Source organism: Zalophus californianus, chromosome 10, assembly GCF_009762305.2.
Source record: "Zalophus californianus isolate mZalCal1 chromosome 10, mZalCal1.pri.v2, whole genome shotgun sequence".
In the NCBI taxonomy this organism is placed as follows: Eukaryota; Metazoa; Chordata; class Mammalia; order Carnivora; family Otariidae; genus Zalophus; species Zalophus californianus.
In genome coordinates this window covers 90,955,241-90,972,313 of record NC_045604.1, presented here as the reverse complement: position 1 = coordinate 90,972,313, position 17,073 = coordinate 90,955,241, and the positions used below count along the sequence as shown (strand labels likewise).

The 17,073-nt window shown below is 50.8% G+C and overlaps 1 protein-coding gene across 1 annotated transcript in view; it reads left to right on the top strand.

Moving 5' to 3' along the window:
• VWA3A (von Willebrand factor A domain containing 3A) overlaps nucleotides 1-14,695 on the top strand; it is a 57,801-nt gene extending 43,106 nt beyond the window's left edge. The window contains exons 23-35 of the mRNA XM_027613940.2: nucleotides 397-549; nucleotides 2,072-2,162; nucleotides 2,858-2,968; nucleotides 3,507-3,604; nucleotides 4,461-4,598; nucleotides 5,525-5,633; nucleotides 9,022-9,166; nucleotides 9,881-10,025; nucleotides 10,455-10,606; nucleotides 11,339-11,462; nucleotides 13,354-13,451; nucleotides 13,593-13,687; nucleotides 13,958-14,695. Coding sequence (XP_027469741.2) covers nucleotides 397-549; nucleotides 2,072-2,162; nucleotides 2,858-2,968; nucleotides 3,507-3,604; nucleotides 4,461-4,598; nucleotides 5,525-5,633; nucleotides 9,022-9,166; nucleotides 9,881-10,025; nucleotides 10,455-10,606; nucleotides 11,339-11,462; nucleotides 13,354-13,451; nucleotides 13,593-13,644 — 1,416 coding nt within the window. The 3' untranslated portion in view covers nucleotides 13,645-13,687; nucleotides 13,958-14,695. The remainder of the gene's footprint in view (nucleotides 1-396; nucleotides 550-2,071; nucleotides 2,163-2,857; nucleotides 2,969-3,506; nucleotides 3,605-4,460; nucleotides 4,599-5,524; nucleotides 5,634-9,021; nucleotides 9,167-9,880; nucleotides 10,026-10,454; nucleotides 10,607-11,338; nucleotides 11,463-13,353; nucleotides 13,452-13,592; nucleotides 13,688-13,957) is intronic.
• Nucleotides 14,696-17,073: the final 2,378 nt, after the last annotated feature.

The window sequence follows — 17,073 nt, the reverse complement described above, 5'->3', positions numbered from 1 at the left end:
AACCAGATCCACCTGAATTTGAATCAAAGGTCCTCTACAAACGAGTAGTGTAGCCTTGGGCACGTCCCTTAAACTCATGGAGCTTTGGGTTCCTTGTCTGCAAAATGGGGCTAAAAGCTTAGTTGGCATGCCTTGTTGGCAAGAGGGCTTGAGACCCCCAGGCATTGACTAGCTCAGTGCCTGACACATCTCAATAATACATGAGACTTATTATTAATAGGATTGATCCCTAGTGCTCTCAGCCCCAGGAGGCATTCTAGTGACAGAAAGAGGAGTCCAGAGGCCCCAGTGGACCCAGTCTCTCCTGCTGTGTGTGTGTGTAAGGGGTGGGGGTTACCCCTGCTTGGAGGCACATCGTGGCTGGGGCACCGCTAACCCTCCCAATCCCCATTGCAGTGTGCCTTACTGGTGTCCTCCCTGAAGAACCAGTCTGGAAAAGAACTGGAAAGTGCAGTCCTCCTGAAAGAAAAGCCAAAGATGTTCAAGCAAAGAAATCAGCCCAAGAAACTCTGTTCTTCCAAACCCACAACTCCCTCGGTGGCCAGAATGGTTTGACTCCCCTCCCTAATAACGCACAGAGGACTTTGTTGCCACCTTGTCTCCTGGTCTTTCCTAGATCTTGAAATAGCCTGGGCCAGGCCCCCAGACCCCAGGGCCAGCAGGGGTGGGGGCAGGGGCAGGGTGCTCAGGGGTGAGTGTCCCAAGTGTACCTCCAGCCCTGGCCTTACAGGGGAGGAACTCCTCTGGGGGACCTGCTTCTCAGCTCTGGGGGCATCTCTGGCACCCTTTGACTCTGCCCGGCCATCCCAGCTTTGTTCCCTAGCCGGTACTAAGGACTCCTTGGAATTGGCATGCACCATGACATCTGACGGCTGTAAGGCAGGACGGCTTATCCGGGAGGGTCTCTCAGGGGCAAAGGAACTAGGGTATGAGGGTATATAACGGGCTCCTGCTACCACAGCTACCACTGCCCAAGGCTTGGCAGGGGCCCACGGGACCCTGGGGGTGCCCCCGTGCCTTCTCCCCATCACAGCCTGTCACATCTGCCTGCGTAAAATATCCAGCCTACCACAGAAATCAGAGGGACCCCAGAGGACCCCAGACTCCAGTGCTTGGTGAGCAGACAGGCAGATATCTGGAGCCCTTCAGCACATCACTATCCTTGTGAACACAGTGCATTTGCAGAGTGAGGGAATCCATCTGGATCCCGTGGAGCTTACTGCCTTCTCATTTGAAGAACTCCACCAGGTTCCAGGAGACAGCCCAGAGGCAAATTCTGGGATGAAACCCGAGAATCTCGGGGGCTGCCTCTTGGGCCTTCAGTGCTTCCTGAGCTGGTTCAGCCTCCAAAGAGCCTCCTGGAACCAGGGCCGGGGGCTCCCTCGGGAGCAATGCAGCAACCAGGCATTTTCCACAACAGCTTGCCCGGTGATGTGAGCTGGTCCAGGGCCCCGGGTGACTTTGTTCAGCCATCGTCACTTTCCCCTGGTGCCCAGTGAGGAAGAACTCCTCCCTTAGAACCGAGGTACCCAGTAGGGCACAGAATTTACCTAAATGGTTGTTTATCATGTTGGAGGCCCAGAAATCCCAGTCCAGTAGGAAGAAGGGCAGGTAACTGAAGAAACTTCTAGCAAATCCCATGGCTGTCCTAGCATGCCCTCCCTCACTGTTAAATACACACACACGCACACACGCACACACGCACATGCACACACACCCCACACACCCATACACTTTTTTCTTTTTTACCTCAAAACCCACGGTCTCCTCTAAATCTGCAGCAGGAGATGGGACAAACATGTCCGAGATTCTGCTCCCATTGGCTCCTCCCTGCACAGGTTCCTAATGGTCAAACTGAGACTGGGGTTTCATCCCAGAATTTGGGAAGGCAGGGGAAAGCGAGGTCTCTGGGCTGGCTCCTGGAACCTGGTGGATGTCTTTGAATGAGGACAATGCCTGTGTGGACAGGACCTCCTGGACCTCCTGGACCTTACCTCCTAGTAAGCTACACACTGTCTAGGGCCTCTCACAGAGAACAGGCCACTGATGGGAAAGACTGCCTGTTTTCTAGAGCCTTAAAGACAACCCTGACAGAGAGAAGATCTCCCCCCTGCAAGCTCTGACTTGGGGGCCCCTCAGAGGCAAAGCAGGTGCCCCACCAGGTAAGGCCGGTGGGTGGCGGGGGGGCGGCCCTGGCCGAGAGGTGAATTAATTATGACAGTAACTGAAATGATGGGTGATCATGAGGCTTGATCACGTGCCAGGCCTTCCACTAAGATTGTCCCATCTAAAGCTTACAAGCATCCCTCCTGTGTGACAGGTCATCTATCAGTTCCCCATTTTACTGATAAAGAAATTTGGGCCCAGAGGGGCTAAATGACCAGTGCCAGCTGATCGTGACAGGGCTTAAGTATGTTTATTAAAGTATTCAGCACATAGCACCAAGATCTTGTATCTGATTTCCAATGTCAGAGACATAGCAGAATGGTCCAGAGCAGAGTGGTGGAGTCAGCACGACCTGGGTGGAATCTTTGCTCTACTCTGACAGACTCTGAGTCCCCCTTACCTCATCTGTAACCTAAGGCACTGTGAGGATAACACGAGACAGGGGTACGGAAAGCTCTTAGCACCCCCGCGTCCAGGTTACATGGGTACTGGGTAAATGGCAGCTCAAGCTACCGCTGCTCCAGGGGAGGTCAGAAGACTTGGGGTAGTCCCAAAGGACCTCAAAGCCATCTTGGAGCCCGATTTTGAGGGCACAGCATAGCTGAAATTGACAAGTCTCTAAGACAAGCTGGACAGCATCACCGCGTGACCCCACGAGGCTGCTCCAGCCAACAGGCCCCTTGTCCCCTAGCTGCAGCCCAGCCCATGAGAGAAGGGACTGCAGAACGGAGGAGGAAGACCAAATGGAGGGAAGCAGAGACCTCTCTCTCACTGTTTTATACAGAGTCGGGGAATAACGTGGGTGAGTAGGAGGCTACATGAATGTCTGGACAGCCCCATCGCCCTGTGGAAACTGTAGGGTCAGCAGGCTCTGCGGTAGGGAGACCCTCTCCAGCTGTCCCAGGACATGGGCAGCAGTGCCTACACTCAAGCCACTCAGGTCTCCCAGCCCGGGGAAATGGGCGTGCAAATTCTTGACACCACTCACCCTCCATCCATCAGAAGCAGTGTCTTCTGCTCTCAGGCTGATTGGGAAATTGGGAAGGGAGTGGAGATGAGTGTCCTTGGGTCCCTACCGCCCCACCATTGATTACTGTGAAATGGTACAAATCCCAGTAACGATTCACTGAGGTGTGGTGAGCGGAGGTTGCAGTCGGGTTCCCCTGATCCACCTAACAGCCTCCCTTCTACCCTTCAGCAAATTGCACCTAAGGAATTTTCCAGCTGATTTGATTGACAGAGAAATTAACATGCAAAAGGAAGCCCAAGGGGGGAGGGGAGGAGTGAAAGGGTGGAGGGAGGGAAGGTGTACAAGATAACCTCACTCTGTTTTTCCCCAGGCTCTGTGTACAAGAAGTACCCTCAAGGAAGGGGCATACGAAGGGTTAGCACTTCTATCCAGTTGCCCAGGAAGGATACAGTTTGCTCAAGCCAGGAGGTATGAAGTTCTTGGCACCAGCATATGTCCCTCAAGCAATAATTCCTTCCACCAACTTTCCACTTCTAAGAAGGAGGGCATACTTGGAAATGAGGACAAACCTGCTTACAATGACTGCTTAATGTGGCAGGTGGGGAAAGAGTTAAGTAGACCTATGTTTGAAACCTGGGCCTGCCACTTCCGAGCTGGGTGACCTTGGGCAAGTCATTCAGCTACACTAAATCTCAATGTCCTCATTTGTAAAAATGAAGACAGTTGTTCCTATCTAATAGGATTGATGGCTAGTTGAAGTATATTTTGTGTAGACCACTTAGCAGCATCCATCTTTTGGTTGCAAGCAGCAGAAATCCCCCTTCTTGTTCATATCCTGAAGGTGGAACATCTTTCTTCCCACAATCATTCATTAAACATCTGAGCTTGGTTCTGATGGGGCCAATCCCGGAACCATGCTTGATGGCTGTGAGCCTGCCCATTCTTTTACCTCTCATGGTGACAAGGAGACTGAGATTATCCTCATTGGTATAGAGTCTGAACTTCAGACCAGTCATGGCTTTCCACTCAAATTTTGTGGCAGAGAGTTGAAATGGGTATTGGGGAACCAGACTTTCAATGCCCACCAGACTCAGAAGTAGCAGATGCTCAATAAATTGTGTTCCCCGTTCCCCGCATTTCTTGTGCATCTCTCCCCAGTGCAGGGGAAGGAATCCACAGGTAACAGATGCTCAGTGAGGACCTAGAAACCCCACATTTTAAACATGAGACGGATTTCAAACACAAGGTTTTAATAGATGAGTCAGACCATCATTCAATTAAGCATACATTACCCAAGATAATAGTTCTTTCCTTTATTCTCAAGTGGGTAGCAAATTATGGGCTAAAAAAACTGAAGATGGAAATCTCCAGATACATGGGTCCCAGCTGTGCTCATCAAAAGTCAGTCCAGGGCCTGGCGTCAGCCAAATACTGCAGCATCCTGCCCAGCATGGAAATCAACGTGAGTTGTGGTTTCCATTGCCCTCGTTCCCTTTCTCCCACCCCCTGCCCGTGATCAGCCACAGATGGCGCAGTTTTGGGGGGTACTCCATGGGCGTGTCTGTGCCACAGCTTCTCTTCCTGCTTCTATCCACAAAGTGGGATGGCTCTCAGCAAATGGGAAATGCAGATCCCGTTGGAAGAAAAGCCAACCCCTGGAGGGCCTGATACCAACCCCCAGAGCTAGAAGGGCTCCATGGTGTGAGAATTAGAAACAGTTGCTGGGAATGGGGCAGTGGCTGAAGAACTCACCAGAACTCTGTACCCCAATTCTGCTGATGGTTCTATCAGGATGGTGGGGACTGGGGGGCTTCCCTTCTCCACGCCCCTGCCCGGGGGGGAGGGGGTGGTGTTCTCTAGTTTGTAGTTTTGGGATTTTTTTTTTCATTGCTTTGACACTGGAACAAAGAAATTTAGTACAAATGAAAAATGAATTGTGGGTTCTTTCTTTAGAAGATCCCATTTTCTATCCTTGCCATTTGATATGACATTATCTATGTTCAGGGAAACTAGAAAGCCAAAAGTCGCCACCATATTCAAAATTATTCACCAGAAGGATTTTATGGGAGTTTTATCTTTTAGTTTGGCGTTTATGGACTTCCTGTCCTACCATTAAGGGTTTTCTAATTTAAAATTTAGAGATGCTATGTTTTTTATTATCACAGTGACCGCATTTGCCACAAAACCATCATCCGAATTCCCCTACTCCTTTTAGAACGATAAATCTGGTAGTTTGATAAAAGAAAAAAACCTGTAAGCAAATATATGCATGCCTAATAGATGTTTTGGAAATTATTAACTACAACTGCCTGAACCATTTACAGGGGTGATGGGGATCTGAAAACATAGCTGATGGGGGGAAATTTGCCTTGGCTTGTCTTAACCCAGGGGATAGTGAGACATATCCAGTGGACGCCCAGGGAAATCGAAGCATACATCATGTGCCTGGAGAAGGTGATGAGGCGCTATGTCCAGAGGCTGCAGTGGTTACTGTCTGGTGAGCCTGCCTGCCGTCCTGGAAGGTGGGAGGGGCATGAGGGGAAGTGCAAGGTCAACCCCGAGGACCGGGGTCAGTCCTTCCCAGGCCAGGTGCACAAACTGTCAAGACAGGGGTGAGGCCAGGAGGGTCATCCAGGTACAACATGATTTCTGGGTTCTGAGGTCAAGCAAGCTGCTGGATGTCAGGGAGGTGGAGCATGGGCTAAAGGGCACCAGAGAGAACCCAGGCCTGTCCCGGCCCACCCGGGAAGGCCACAGCCCCCACCCCTTGCCTTCCTGGACATGACTGAGGTGCTCACTCTCAAGAGGCTCAATTCAGTATTGATTAGACCCCACAAAACTGGTCCATAAAGGTAGATATGGGAGGGGGTCCCAACAGAGAAAAATCCCCCTGTTCTTCTTTACCAAGAGCACCAGGGCCCCTTCAGGGCCGGCAAACAGCAGGGCTGGCCCAGGAGAGCCAGGCTCACATCCTAGAGAAGGGTGGGCTGGGGATCGAGAGATGGCCAGAAGCATCAAGTCCAAGAGGCCAGGCAGATAGCTAGAGCTGGACGGGAGGGTGTTGAGGCTCTGGGGCCTGGACGGTTCCTGGGACAACAGGAGGAAGGAAAGAGGGAGACTTTTATAGAGGTCCCTAGGGAGGGGGCCCTCAGGATCCTGTGCATATTCATTAGGTCCAGTCCTCTGCAGTAGAACCTGGTAAAACAGACCATATGCAGTGGTGTAGAGCAATGACTGCGCTTCCCAAAGCCCCTGTAGGGGGCCATCAGCTCCAGGTGTAGTTGTCAGGTCAGAGGCTGACGTGGTTGTATGCCTCTCTCCAATCCCAGTGCACGTTCGCTGCTGGGAAGGGTGTGAAGATGCTGCTACTCCTTTTGCAGTACGAGCTGAGTCCCCACCTCACATACAGGTGCGCAGCCCAGTGCCACCTCATACTTCAAACGCCGCCAACACTTCAAAACCCAGGGCTACTTCACTTATTCACTCATTCATTCATTATTCAACAACTATGTGCTGCTCTCCTGTCAGGCACTGGGGAGATGGTGGAAGGCGACACCCAACACAGTCCCTGAGCTCCTGGAGCATATATATGGTTTAGGAGACAGACGTTAACCAAAGAGTCTTACAAATAAGTCTAATGTCCCCACAGTGACGCATAGAGAGGAGATGGGCATGGTGCCATGCGAGCCTCTAAGGGGGCGGCAGTCCTGGACAGGAAGATCATGGAGGGCTTTCCTGAGGAGGTGATGATATTTGAGCCACGATCTGAAGAATGAATAGATGTTAGCTGGGCAAAGAGAGGAAAGACAGGCATGTCTGAGGTGCTGGCGGGGGTGGGAGGATGCTGAATACAAAGACTAAAAGGAAGCCAGTGTGAGGGGCACCTGGGTAGCTCCGTAGGTTAAGCATCTGACTCTTGACTTTGGGTTGTGAGATCGAGCCTCACACTGGGCTCCGTGCTCAGTGAGGAATCTGCTTGAGATTCCCTCTCTCCCTCTCCCTCTGCCCCACCCCCTGCTCACACACACACTCTCTTTCTCTCTCTCTCTCTCTCTCTCTAAATAAATTGAAAAAAAAAAAGGAAGCTGGTGTGGCTGAGAATGAAGGAGAGTAAGGGTGAGACCATCCCAGAGAGATGAGGCCCTGCCTGGACTTTATCTTTTGTCCTAAGAGCAGTTGGAAGCCACTAAATGTTGTAAATCAGGGGAAAGTGATCAAGTTAGCATGGGCAATGATCCCCCTGGTTGCCACGTGGAATATAAACTGTTGAGGGGATGGAGTGGAATCAGGTAACCTCGTAGTAGGCCAGGTAAAAGAAGGTGAAAGACTAGGGCCAGCTGGAAGAGCCGGGGGTGATGGAGTTGGAGGAAGGAGGCAGAGTCAGAGAGATTGCGGAGGTAAGAAGGACAGGGCTTGGGGACTGGCTCTATGTTTCCACCGTCCGACTCCTACGAGGGATCCGCCGGCCGGTTGTGGTTGGAGGTCCTCGACTGGCTGGCTGGCCGGCTGGCCATCCTCACGGAACGTCTCCCATGCCTCGGGATGGCTCCCTCTTGTCCTCAGGTTGACGCGAGCGTTGCCAGAGAACAGCCCAGATGAGCCGAGGTGGATTCCTGGGCAGGGGCTCCAGCCAGCTCCGTCCACCTTTTCCTGGAGAACAGCCCATCTTTTCTGTGGCGGTTTTTCCATTGTTTCTATTACTGCCTCCAGTGAGGTCCCTGAGGCGTGATTGTAGAACGTGGGATGCATCGTCTGCCGTTCCTTCGGCTTTCCCCTGGGTGACCTCCATATTTAGCCCTGGGGAAGCCAGGAGGGTAGGGTTAGCAGTCACCTGACTAAAGTGTGGATCAGAGGATGTGGGTATGCGTGTCAGCAGTCACCGCCGGTCTGTGTGACTCTGGCCAGCCACTGGCCCTCTCTGTTTCCCCTTGGGTTGAATCCCAAATCCTTCCACCACATCTCCAGCTTCACCTCTTGCCCCTCTCCCCACGGGTCTCTCCATCCCAGTGGTCCTGATTCCCCGCATGGGCCGTCTTGCCGGGCCCTCCTCCTCTGGCTTGGGCTTTCCCAGGCTGCTCCCTCCAGACTTCCACCACTTTCCTCCACTAGCTGCCGCTCCTCCTGCAGGGGTAGCTCACCCATGGAATTGGGGTTCTCCCCATGATGTGCCCCACGACACTCTGTCCGAAGCCGGAACCGTTGATCTAACACCTGTCTTCCTTGCCCGACTCTCGGCTCCTTGAGGGCACAGCGCCAGGCTCCACTGATTTCTGTTGACCAGCTGACGGACTCCATGCTCTGTAACATCTTTTCCAGCTCCAAACAATACTTAACACTACTTTGTCCCATCGCTTAACGTAGGGATGAGGAAACTCAAGGCCAGAGCAATTTTTTTAAGATTTTTTATTTATTTGAGGGAGAGAGAGAGAGCACGAGCAGGGGGAATGAGCAGAGGGAGAGGGAGAAGCAGACTCCCCGCTGAGCAGGGAGCCCAATGCGGGGCTCGATCCCAGGACCCTGAGATCATGACCTGAGCTGAAGGCAGACGCTTAACCAACTGAGCCACCCAGGTGTCCCAAGGCCAGAGTAATTATAACCGCTTGTGCAAGTGATCAAAGATCACAGGCAAAGCCACAGCGGAAACCTTGACCTTCCAAAGCTCACACCACTGACCGGCTCTGCCCTTGGACAACTGATGCCCCACCAACACCACCACAAAGGCCATCTCCCAGTGGGGTGACATCTGATCAGTGATCAGTCAGGCAACAGATGTATTTGGCAGACCTTGTATTTGACCGCTGCTGTGAGAAAGACCACCCTGGGCGGGTGGAGAGGGAGCAACCCCTCACTCCTTCCCTGCCTCTGCCCCCACAACTTCGGAGCAGGGAGCCGCCGACTGTTTGGCACCATTTTGGAGAGCAGAGTGTGCATCCTGGTGGACACATCGGGATCCATGGGCCCCTACCTGCAGCAGGTGAAGACGGAGCTGATTCTGCTGATTTGGGAGCAGCTGCGGAAGCACTGCGACAGGTGAGAGGCAGGGGCATGAGTGGGTGGGGGGCAGGATGATTAAAGGGGCAGTTCGTGGGGCTTTCCTCTTCACCGTTCCCGAGGCCTGGAGGCAGAGCTTATTTGAGCAGTAAAGAAGTAAAGCAGCATTTAGAAATCCAAATGGGCCCAAGGACCATTGCAAGCAGAGCAAAGGAACCACCAGGTGGCCTTGAATTGTGGATTTCAGCTGAACTTGATTTTTTAAGGTGGGGGGGTTCGGGGTTGTTTGTTTTCTCTACCCAGAGAGGTGGATGCTAGGAGACAGCAGGAGACTCTCCTAGGCTGGGACTCATTCTTGCCTTCTTATTAATAAGAGTAAAATTTATTGAGCACTTTCCACTTGCCAAGCACTTTATGTGCATGATTTCATTCAGTCCTCACAGCGCCCCCACAAGGTATTGCCGTTATTATCCCCATCTTTCAGAAAAGGAGACTAGGACTTAGAGAGGCTAAGTAATTTGCCAGAGATCACATACCCTGTAAACGGCCGAGGTGGGATGTTAATCTATTTCGGTCTGCATCTGGAATCTTCAGTGTGTGCCTTCTCCTCCCCGAGGGGCCCTGGGGCTCACTGTAGGGGCTTGACCCTGCTAGGCATGAACAGTCCTCACGGGGGTTGCTTCAGCCAGCCTTCTTCTAGCCACTCCCTTTCATCTCCTCTCTGCCCCCCACCTCTTCTCCCCCCCTCCCCAGCTTCAGCCTACTCAGCTTTGCGGAGGACCCGCGACTGTGGCGGGACACTCTGGTGGAGACCACAGATGCGGCATGCCACGAGGCCATGCAGTGGGTGACCCAGCTGCGTGCTCAGGGGAGCACCTCCATCCTGCAAGTGTTACAGGCAAGTTCTTTACCACTGAGCCCCCCATCTGCCAAACAGAAATACCCTCACCCCCATACGGAGACTTTCAAATGACAAAGAGCCTTTTAGATTTACTAAGTGTTACTTTATTTCGTCTTCCCAACAACCCAGTAAGAAAGGGATTCTTGTTCTCACTTTATAGCTGAAGACACAGAGGCTCAGAGAGGTTAAGTGATTCGCTGGGGTTAACCAGCCAGGAAGCGGGCTGTGCTATTTCTCCTAAACCTTGGCAGCCTCCTTGGTCCGTGGTAGGCTGGGGGTGGAGGTGGGGGGTGTCTCTCACTCTTAAAGGACAAGTCAGGGGGATCCAATCAGACACATTTTCCTTGGGGACAACAGGCAGTTGGTTTTGACCCTTCTTGGTGAGCGCCTGTCCCCGAACCAGATGACGGGCTTGTGCTCTTTCAGAAAGCCTTCAGTTTTCACAATGTAGAAGGATTATACCTCCTGACCGATGGGAAGCCAGATACAAGCTGCAGCCTCATTCTGAGTGAAGTCCAAAGACTGACGGAGAAAAGCAATGTGAAAATGCACACCATTTCCCTGAACGGCTCAGGCAGGTGGGCAAGAAGGAGCTGGCTCCGAGCTGTGTTCGTCTCCCGGGGCTGCGTGTGTGAGGGCCAAGGCCTGAGCAACTTGTCCAGTCCAGGGCCTCCCCATAGACCCTGATCTCTCCTGGGCCCTGATCTGTAAGTGAGAAATGAGAAGGGCCCGGGCAGGTGTCACGCAGAATGAACGCCCTCTCTCGACCTCCAAGAACCCACTCTCCTGACTGTCTCCAGCCTGGAAACTGATGGCATGCGTGGTATTCTCCCTCCTGATCTTTCTCAGGAGCCCACTGGTGAATGTTGAGGGGAAAAGAGCTTAAAATAGCATTGTCACGGTTATTTTTATATACCATCACCGTAGAGGAACATGTGTTAGACCAGAGAGATTCTGCTCCTTCGGAAAAAGACTTTAATGTTATTGGCAAAACTGTGATGACTTGGGTGCGTATTTGTCTAAACCACGAGCTCCATAAAGGTCACAACTGTGTCCCTGCCAGGCCTAACACATAGGAGCAGGCACCGGCTAGATTAAGGACAGTGTGCTGGCTGTGTGTTTTCACGCTCACTGCCCATAAACTGACAGGGGCTGGGCCTGTGATGCCCACATGGTCTCAAGGGCACGGAGCCTCCTGGCCTGAGGTTCACTGCCCCAGAGACTTGAGCTCCCCATGGGCTAGGGGTGCGCAGGCAACTTGCCTGGCCAGTCAGCGGGCCTGGCCCCAGCACCTCTGTTCTCCGGACTAGGGAGGCGGCTGACTTCCTGAGGAACCTGGCCGCCCTCACAGGGGGCCGTTATCACTGCCCCGTTGATGATGACACACTCCTCAAAATCCACGGCCTGCTGACCAAGGGCTTCGTGGACCCAAGGGTAGGTTTGCGGAGCGACGGAGCCATGTCTGCTCAAATGTCTCAATATAATGTCCACAGAGGTGGGGTTTTATTTTCCCCCTCTAACTGGAAAGATCTCTGCTTCTCTTGTGAGACTAGAAAGTATTGGCTAGAAGGGGTTCTGTTTCCCTGATGCTCTTCCTCTAGGCCGGCTCTCCTCAGGGTGGGAAAGAGGCAGAGCATGGAGGTGTTGTTTAATAATAGAATAGTTCGGGGGCGCCTGAGTGGCTCAGTCGGTTGGGCTGACTCTTGATTCTGGCTCCAGTCATGATCTTGGGATCGTCAGATCAAGCCCTAGATTGGGGTTTGTGCTCTGTGTGGAGTGTGCTTAATATTCTGTCCCTCTCCATCTCCCTCCCCCTCTGCCCCTCCCCCCACACACGCTCTCGCCCTCTAAAATAAATAAATAAATAAAATCTTTAAAAAAATAATAGAACAGGGGCACCTGGGTGGCTCAGTTGGTTAAGCGACTGCCTTCGGCTCAGGTCATGATCCCAGGGTCCTGGGATCGAGCCCCGCATCGGGCTCTCAGCTCAGCAGGAAGCCTGCTTCTCCCTCTCCCACTCCCCCTGCTTGTGTTCCCTCTCTTGCTGTCTCTCTCTGTCAAATAAATAAAGTCTTTAAAAAAAAATAATAGAACAGTTCACATTCATTGAGCACTCACTTTGTGCAGGTCCATTGCTATATATAGACTACCCCTTTCAATCCTCTCGACCATTACTATACCCATTAAACAGATGAATAAACAGGCTCCGCAAGGGATAGGAATACACCTGAGGACAGCAAATGGTAAAGCCGGAGCCTGGATACCCACGCTGTTGACCTCTTTGCTTTGAGTCCTGCACATTTCTGTCTCCCTGTGTTCAATTCATTGAAACACAGATACTCAAATGATCTAACTAGTAAATTAATAAAGTCACAGTTTCCATCACCCACCCGAGATAAGAGAATACCAACCATCCTCTTCTGATTTGACCGAAAAGTTATGCACATGTTTAAGCCTTTTAGGAACACAGTGCTGTCAATTTTAGCATTTTCAAGGCAACAAATTATCAAGTAAGACGAACAACAAGAACTCCAGATTTCTTTTTGGAGGTTAAAGTACATATCACAGGACATGGCATAATTTTTGAAGTCAAGCACTTTGCATGACTCCTTTGTTCAAGTTCCTCTTCTAGGGACAAATATTACAAATAGTTCAGAGAACAGAACAAGTTAAAGTAATAAATATTCACCCATGTCCTTTTAACATAGGAAAACACACTTGACAGTATTGCGAGGGTCCTCGGTTTAATGCCTTGACAAATCAGTCTTTGAATAGTTTCTGGATGCAGAATGGGATCATTCTGCTCCTGCTGCCAAGGGCAGAGGCAGCTTCTCTTTCTTACATTCTCTTGCTGATTGTGAGAATTTGTGTTTTTAACGCTAGCCTCTGGAATTCCACTGGTTGACATAACAATGAAAGCATGTCTGTGAAGTTTGGTTTTACTAGAAGCAATAGGGAAAGGGCAGAACAAATCTCGCCGAGTAATAGGGAGATAAGGAGCAGGTACCACTTCTGTTCTGTTGGGAAGAGAGGGGCCGCCGACTTCAGTGAAGTTCAATGAGCATCTCGGTTTGCCTCTGCCCACTCGCTCCTGACACGGACCCTCGGACACCTTATGTCAAAGTGTCCCATTTGCAGAATGACTGCCTTGGCAGGTGGCGAGCTCTTTGTCCCTGGAGATATGCAAACCAAGGCCACAGATCTCCTGCATTGGGTGGGAGACCGCATTTGATAAACTCTAAAATTTTTCTGCCGAGATTTTGGATTTTCAGTTGCATCCAGTCATTTAATGGATGTCACTTCACGTTCATTTCTTCTTTCCGAGGATCCCCTGTTGCCACTGTTTGAAGGAGATGATTTAAGGAAATTGGCCCAGGAGATCACCAAGGCCAGAAGCTTCCTCTGGAAGGCCCAGTCCTTCAGGTATGCCCTTGGAGCAGCCCCTCCCACCAGCCTCACGGCTCCAGACCACCCAGACCCTGGGCCTCCTCAAGACCGGGTCCACCCTGGTCGTGGCAGCCTTCCTCCGAGAGCTGCAGCCCTGCTTCATCTCCTGTCCACTAGGTGCCAACTCCAGAAGAAAAACAACACAGAACCAAATGTTACTCCTTTTTAGACAAGTGTTCTCAGGTGAGAGGAGGAGACAGACTCTCCATCTTGTAAGTATCCACCAAGGGCCAGACATTATGCTCTGTTTCATGGACAGCAGTAACTATGGGGAGGGACCAGAAATGATTCCTCCTCTTCTAATACAAATAATCACTCACTGAGCACACTTTGACTCTGGGAAAGCTGTAACCCAGAGTTCATCCCCAGGAAACACGATCCCAGGTGCCAGGGCTCCCTGGAAGCTGTGGGAGGGAAGGCTCTGCCCTCCTGGGTCCACCCTAATGTTCCTGCCCTGTCCCCCGACACGTCCTACCCTCCAGCCACAAAATTGCCACTCACTGGGAAGCTCTGCACCAAGCCCTGCCTGGAACCCCCTTCTTAGTACCCTCTGCCTGGTGACTCCTGCTCATCCATCAAGGCACATCTCAAACGGTATCAACTCCACTGTGAAGATGTCTCTGAGACCCATCAAGAGCTGGGAGCCTCCAGCCTTCCTTCCATTGCATCCTGGCCAAACATACCTTTTCACAGCAGTGACACTTAGCCCTTATGCCCAGCACTCCATGCCATGCTTCCTTGCTTTCTGCCAACTCTTCTTGACTGTGAGCTCCCCCAGGATGAGGCTGGTGTCCTAACGATCTCTAGGTCCCCAGAACCTGCCACAGGGCAGATGTAGTAAACTGTGAGCTTCCGGCTTAATTGTGGGACACCAGCCCTAGAAACCAGCCAGAGGGTGTTTTTTCTACCCTGATCCCCTCACTCTGTGCTTCCCACCACCCTGGTCCACAGGGGTGATGCAGATTCACCATCAGCCCATCTTGGGAGAAGAAACAAGTGGGGCTTACCACCTGCCCCCCTACCTGTTCAGTCAAACTGAACTGAAGTCTGCTCTGGAGCCAAGTCCAGAGAGAGTGGTCTGCTTAAGCAGGTGCAAATCAGGCTGGGTCCACTGGGCCCAGCCCTACTGTGTACATATGAAATGAATATGTCATGTATTATGTGGTCTGCGGTCACTTCCTGAAACAAGAAATTGCTTGTATTTAATTAAATAGGATCAAAATGACTTTTTAAGCTGAAGTGATGATTGGTTTGTCTGTGTGTGTGTGTAAGTTTTTGGTGATATAAAACTTTATTAAAAGATTCATAAGCAGGGGCACCTGGTGATGCATCTGCCTTTGGCTCAGGTCATGATGCCAGAGTCCTGGTATCAAGCCCCACAGGGAGCATGCTTCTCTCTCTCCTCCCTGCTCATGCTCTCTCTCACTATCTCTCTTTATCTCTTGCAAATAAATAAATAAAATCTTTAAAAAAAGATAAAAAAGATTCATATGCATAAAATATAAAGAACTCTAAAAGTTCTTCATATAAGAAATAAGATAAATATCTTTATAAGAAAAAGATAAGAAATAGATAATAAGATAATAAGAAAAAGATAAATATCCTAATTCTTTTAAATGGACAAAACACTCAAACAGGTACAAATGGACAATAGGTATATGAAAAGGTGCTCAACAGCCTTACCCATCAGTGACATGCAGATTCAAGCCACAGTGATATACCACGGCACGCCCGGCATGGCACAAAGTAAAAAGACTGACAATATCAAGATACAGAGCAACTAGAACTCTCATACACTGCTGGTGGGGGGGGGGGGGCGTGTAAATTGATTCAACCACTTTGCAAAACTGTGTGACAACTTTTGCTGAAGGAAAAGGTATGCCTACTCTGTGACCCAGCAATTCCACTCCAAGACAAACAGGTGCATATGTTCCATAAAAGACATATAGGAGAATGTTTATAGCAGCTTTATTCATTAGAGCTAAAAATTGGAAACAACCTAGATAATCCACCAATGCTAGAATGGACAAATACATTGTGATACATTTGTACAGTCTGATACATTTGTGAGACATTTGTACTCTGTACATTTCTATGCTGTCAATTTAAAAAAATGAGCTACAACTACATTCAGCAAGATGCCTCAATCTTAGGAACAATGTCAGGCTAAAGAAGAGTACATAGTGTGTAATTCCATTTATATCACGTTCAAAACTCTTGTTGGCAATAGAAGTCAGAACAGTGGTTACCTTGGTAAAGGGCATACTGAGGACATCTGGGGTGCTGGAAATGTTCTAGATCTTCATCTAGGAAGTAAAAATTGTTTGTTTTTTTTTTTAAGATTTTATTTATTTATTTGACAGAGACACAGCAAGAGAGGGAACACAAGCAGGGGGAGTGGGAGAGGGAGAAGCAGGCCTCCCGCCCAGCAGGGAGCCTGACGCGGGGCTTGATCCCAGGACCCTGGGATCATGACCTGAGCAGAAGGCAGACGCTTAACGAATGAGCCACCCAGGCGCCCGGAAGTAAAAGTTGTTAAAAAACAAATAAACAAACAAACCACAGTTCCCTGAGGCTTGACAAGCCCTGGCTTTGGCCAGGCTCCATGCTGGGCCCAGGGAGGCGGCAGGGACCACAGCCCCTGCTCAGTGGATCTCGGTCTGGTCACTGCCTTGGGTAGCTGCCCTTCCGCGTCACCTCCACAGACAGAGAAAATGGCCTCTGGTGTTTGCTTTATCGCTTTGCTGGTGTTGTCATAACAAAGCACCACACACGGAGCGGCTGAAACAGGAACGGACCATCTTCAGTTGAGGAGGCTGGAAGTCTGAGATCAAGGTTCCGCCAGTGCCCGGCTCTCTCTGAAGGCGCTCGGGAGGATCTGTGACAGGCCTCCCTCCTGGTTCCTTGTAGTTCCTTGGCTTGTGGCAGCGTAACTCTGATCTTCACATGATGCTCTCCCTGCGTGCCCGTCTGTGTCCAAATTTCCCACTTCCATAAGAACACTGGTCGTATTGGACGAGGCCCTGCTTTCTATCACCTTATCTTTAATGACTGCAATATCTGCAATGACTCTATTTCCAAGATCACACTCGGAGGTACTGGGGGTGAGGATTTCAACATGTGAATGGGGGGAAGGGGGAGGTACACAATTCAACTTATAACTATGGTGTTGGAAACTATTGTCCTTGGCAGGACGACAGCAGCTGCAGGACTGGGGGGGGATATGAGTCCTGAGGCCCCGCTAGTGGGAGAGGAGGGGCTGGTCTCTGGGAATGGAGTGATGGACATGGTCTGGACATGATTTGGGAAGTGATGAAGCACAGGACCTGGGTTTGAATCCCAGCCTTTCCTATAATGATAACACCTGCCATGGGCTGAGCACTGACTGGACAGGCACCATACTCTTCTCATATAACCACGTCCCAGCTGTAAAGCACATGTCATTTCCAACTTTCGGATGAGGACGTGGAGCCTCGCAGCTGCCCAGAAACACACAGCAAGAAAGTGACAAAGTGAAGATATACAGCCAGGGCTGACCCCCACGGCCTTTTCCCACCACACTCCAAGCCTCTTTTCATCTTTCTGAACCTGTTTCCCT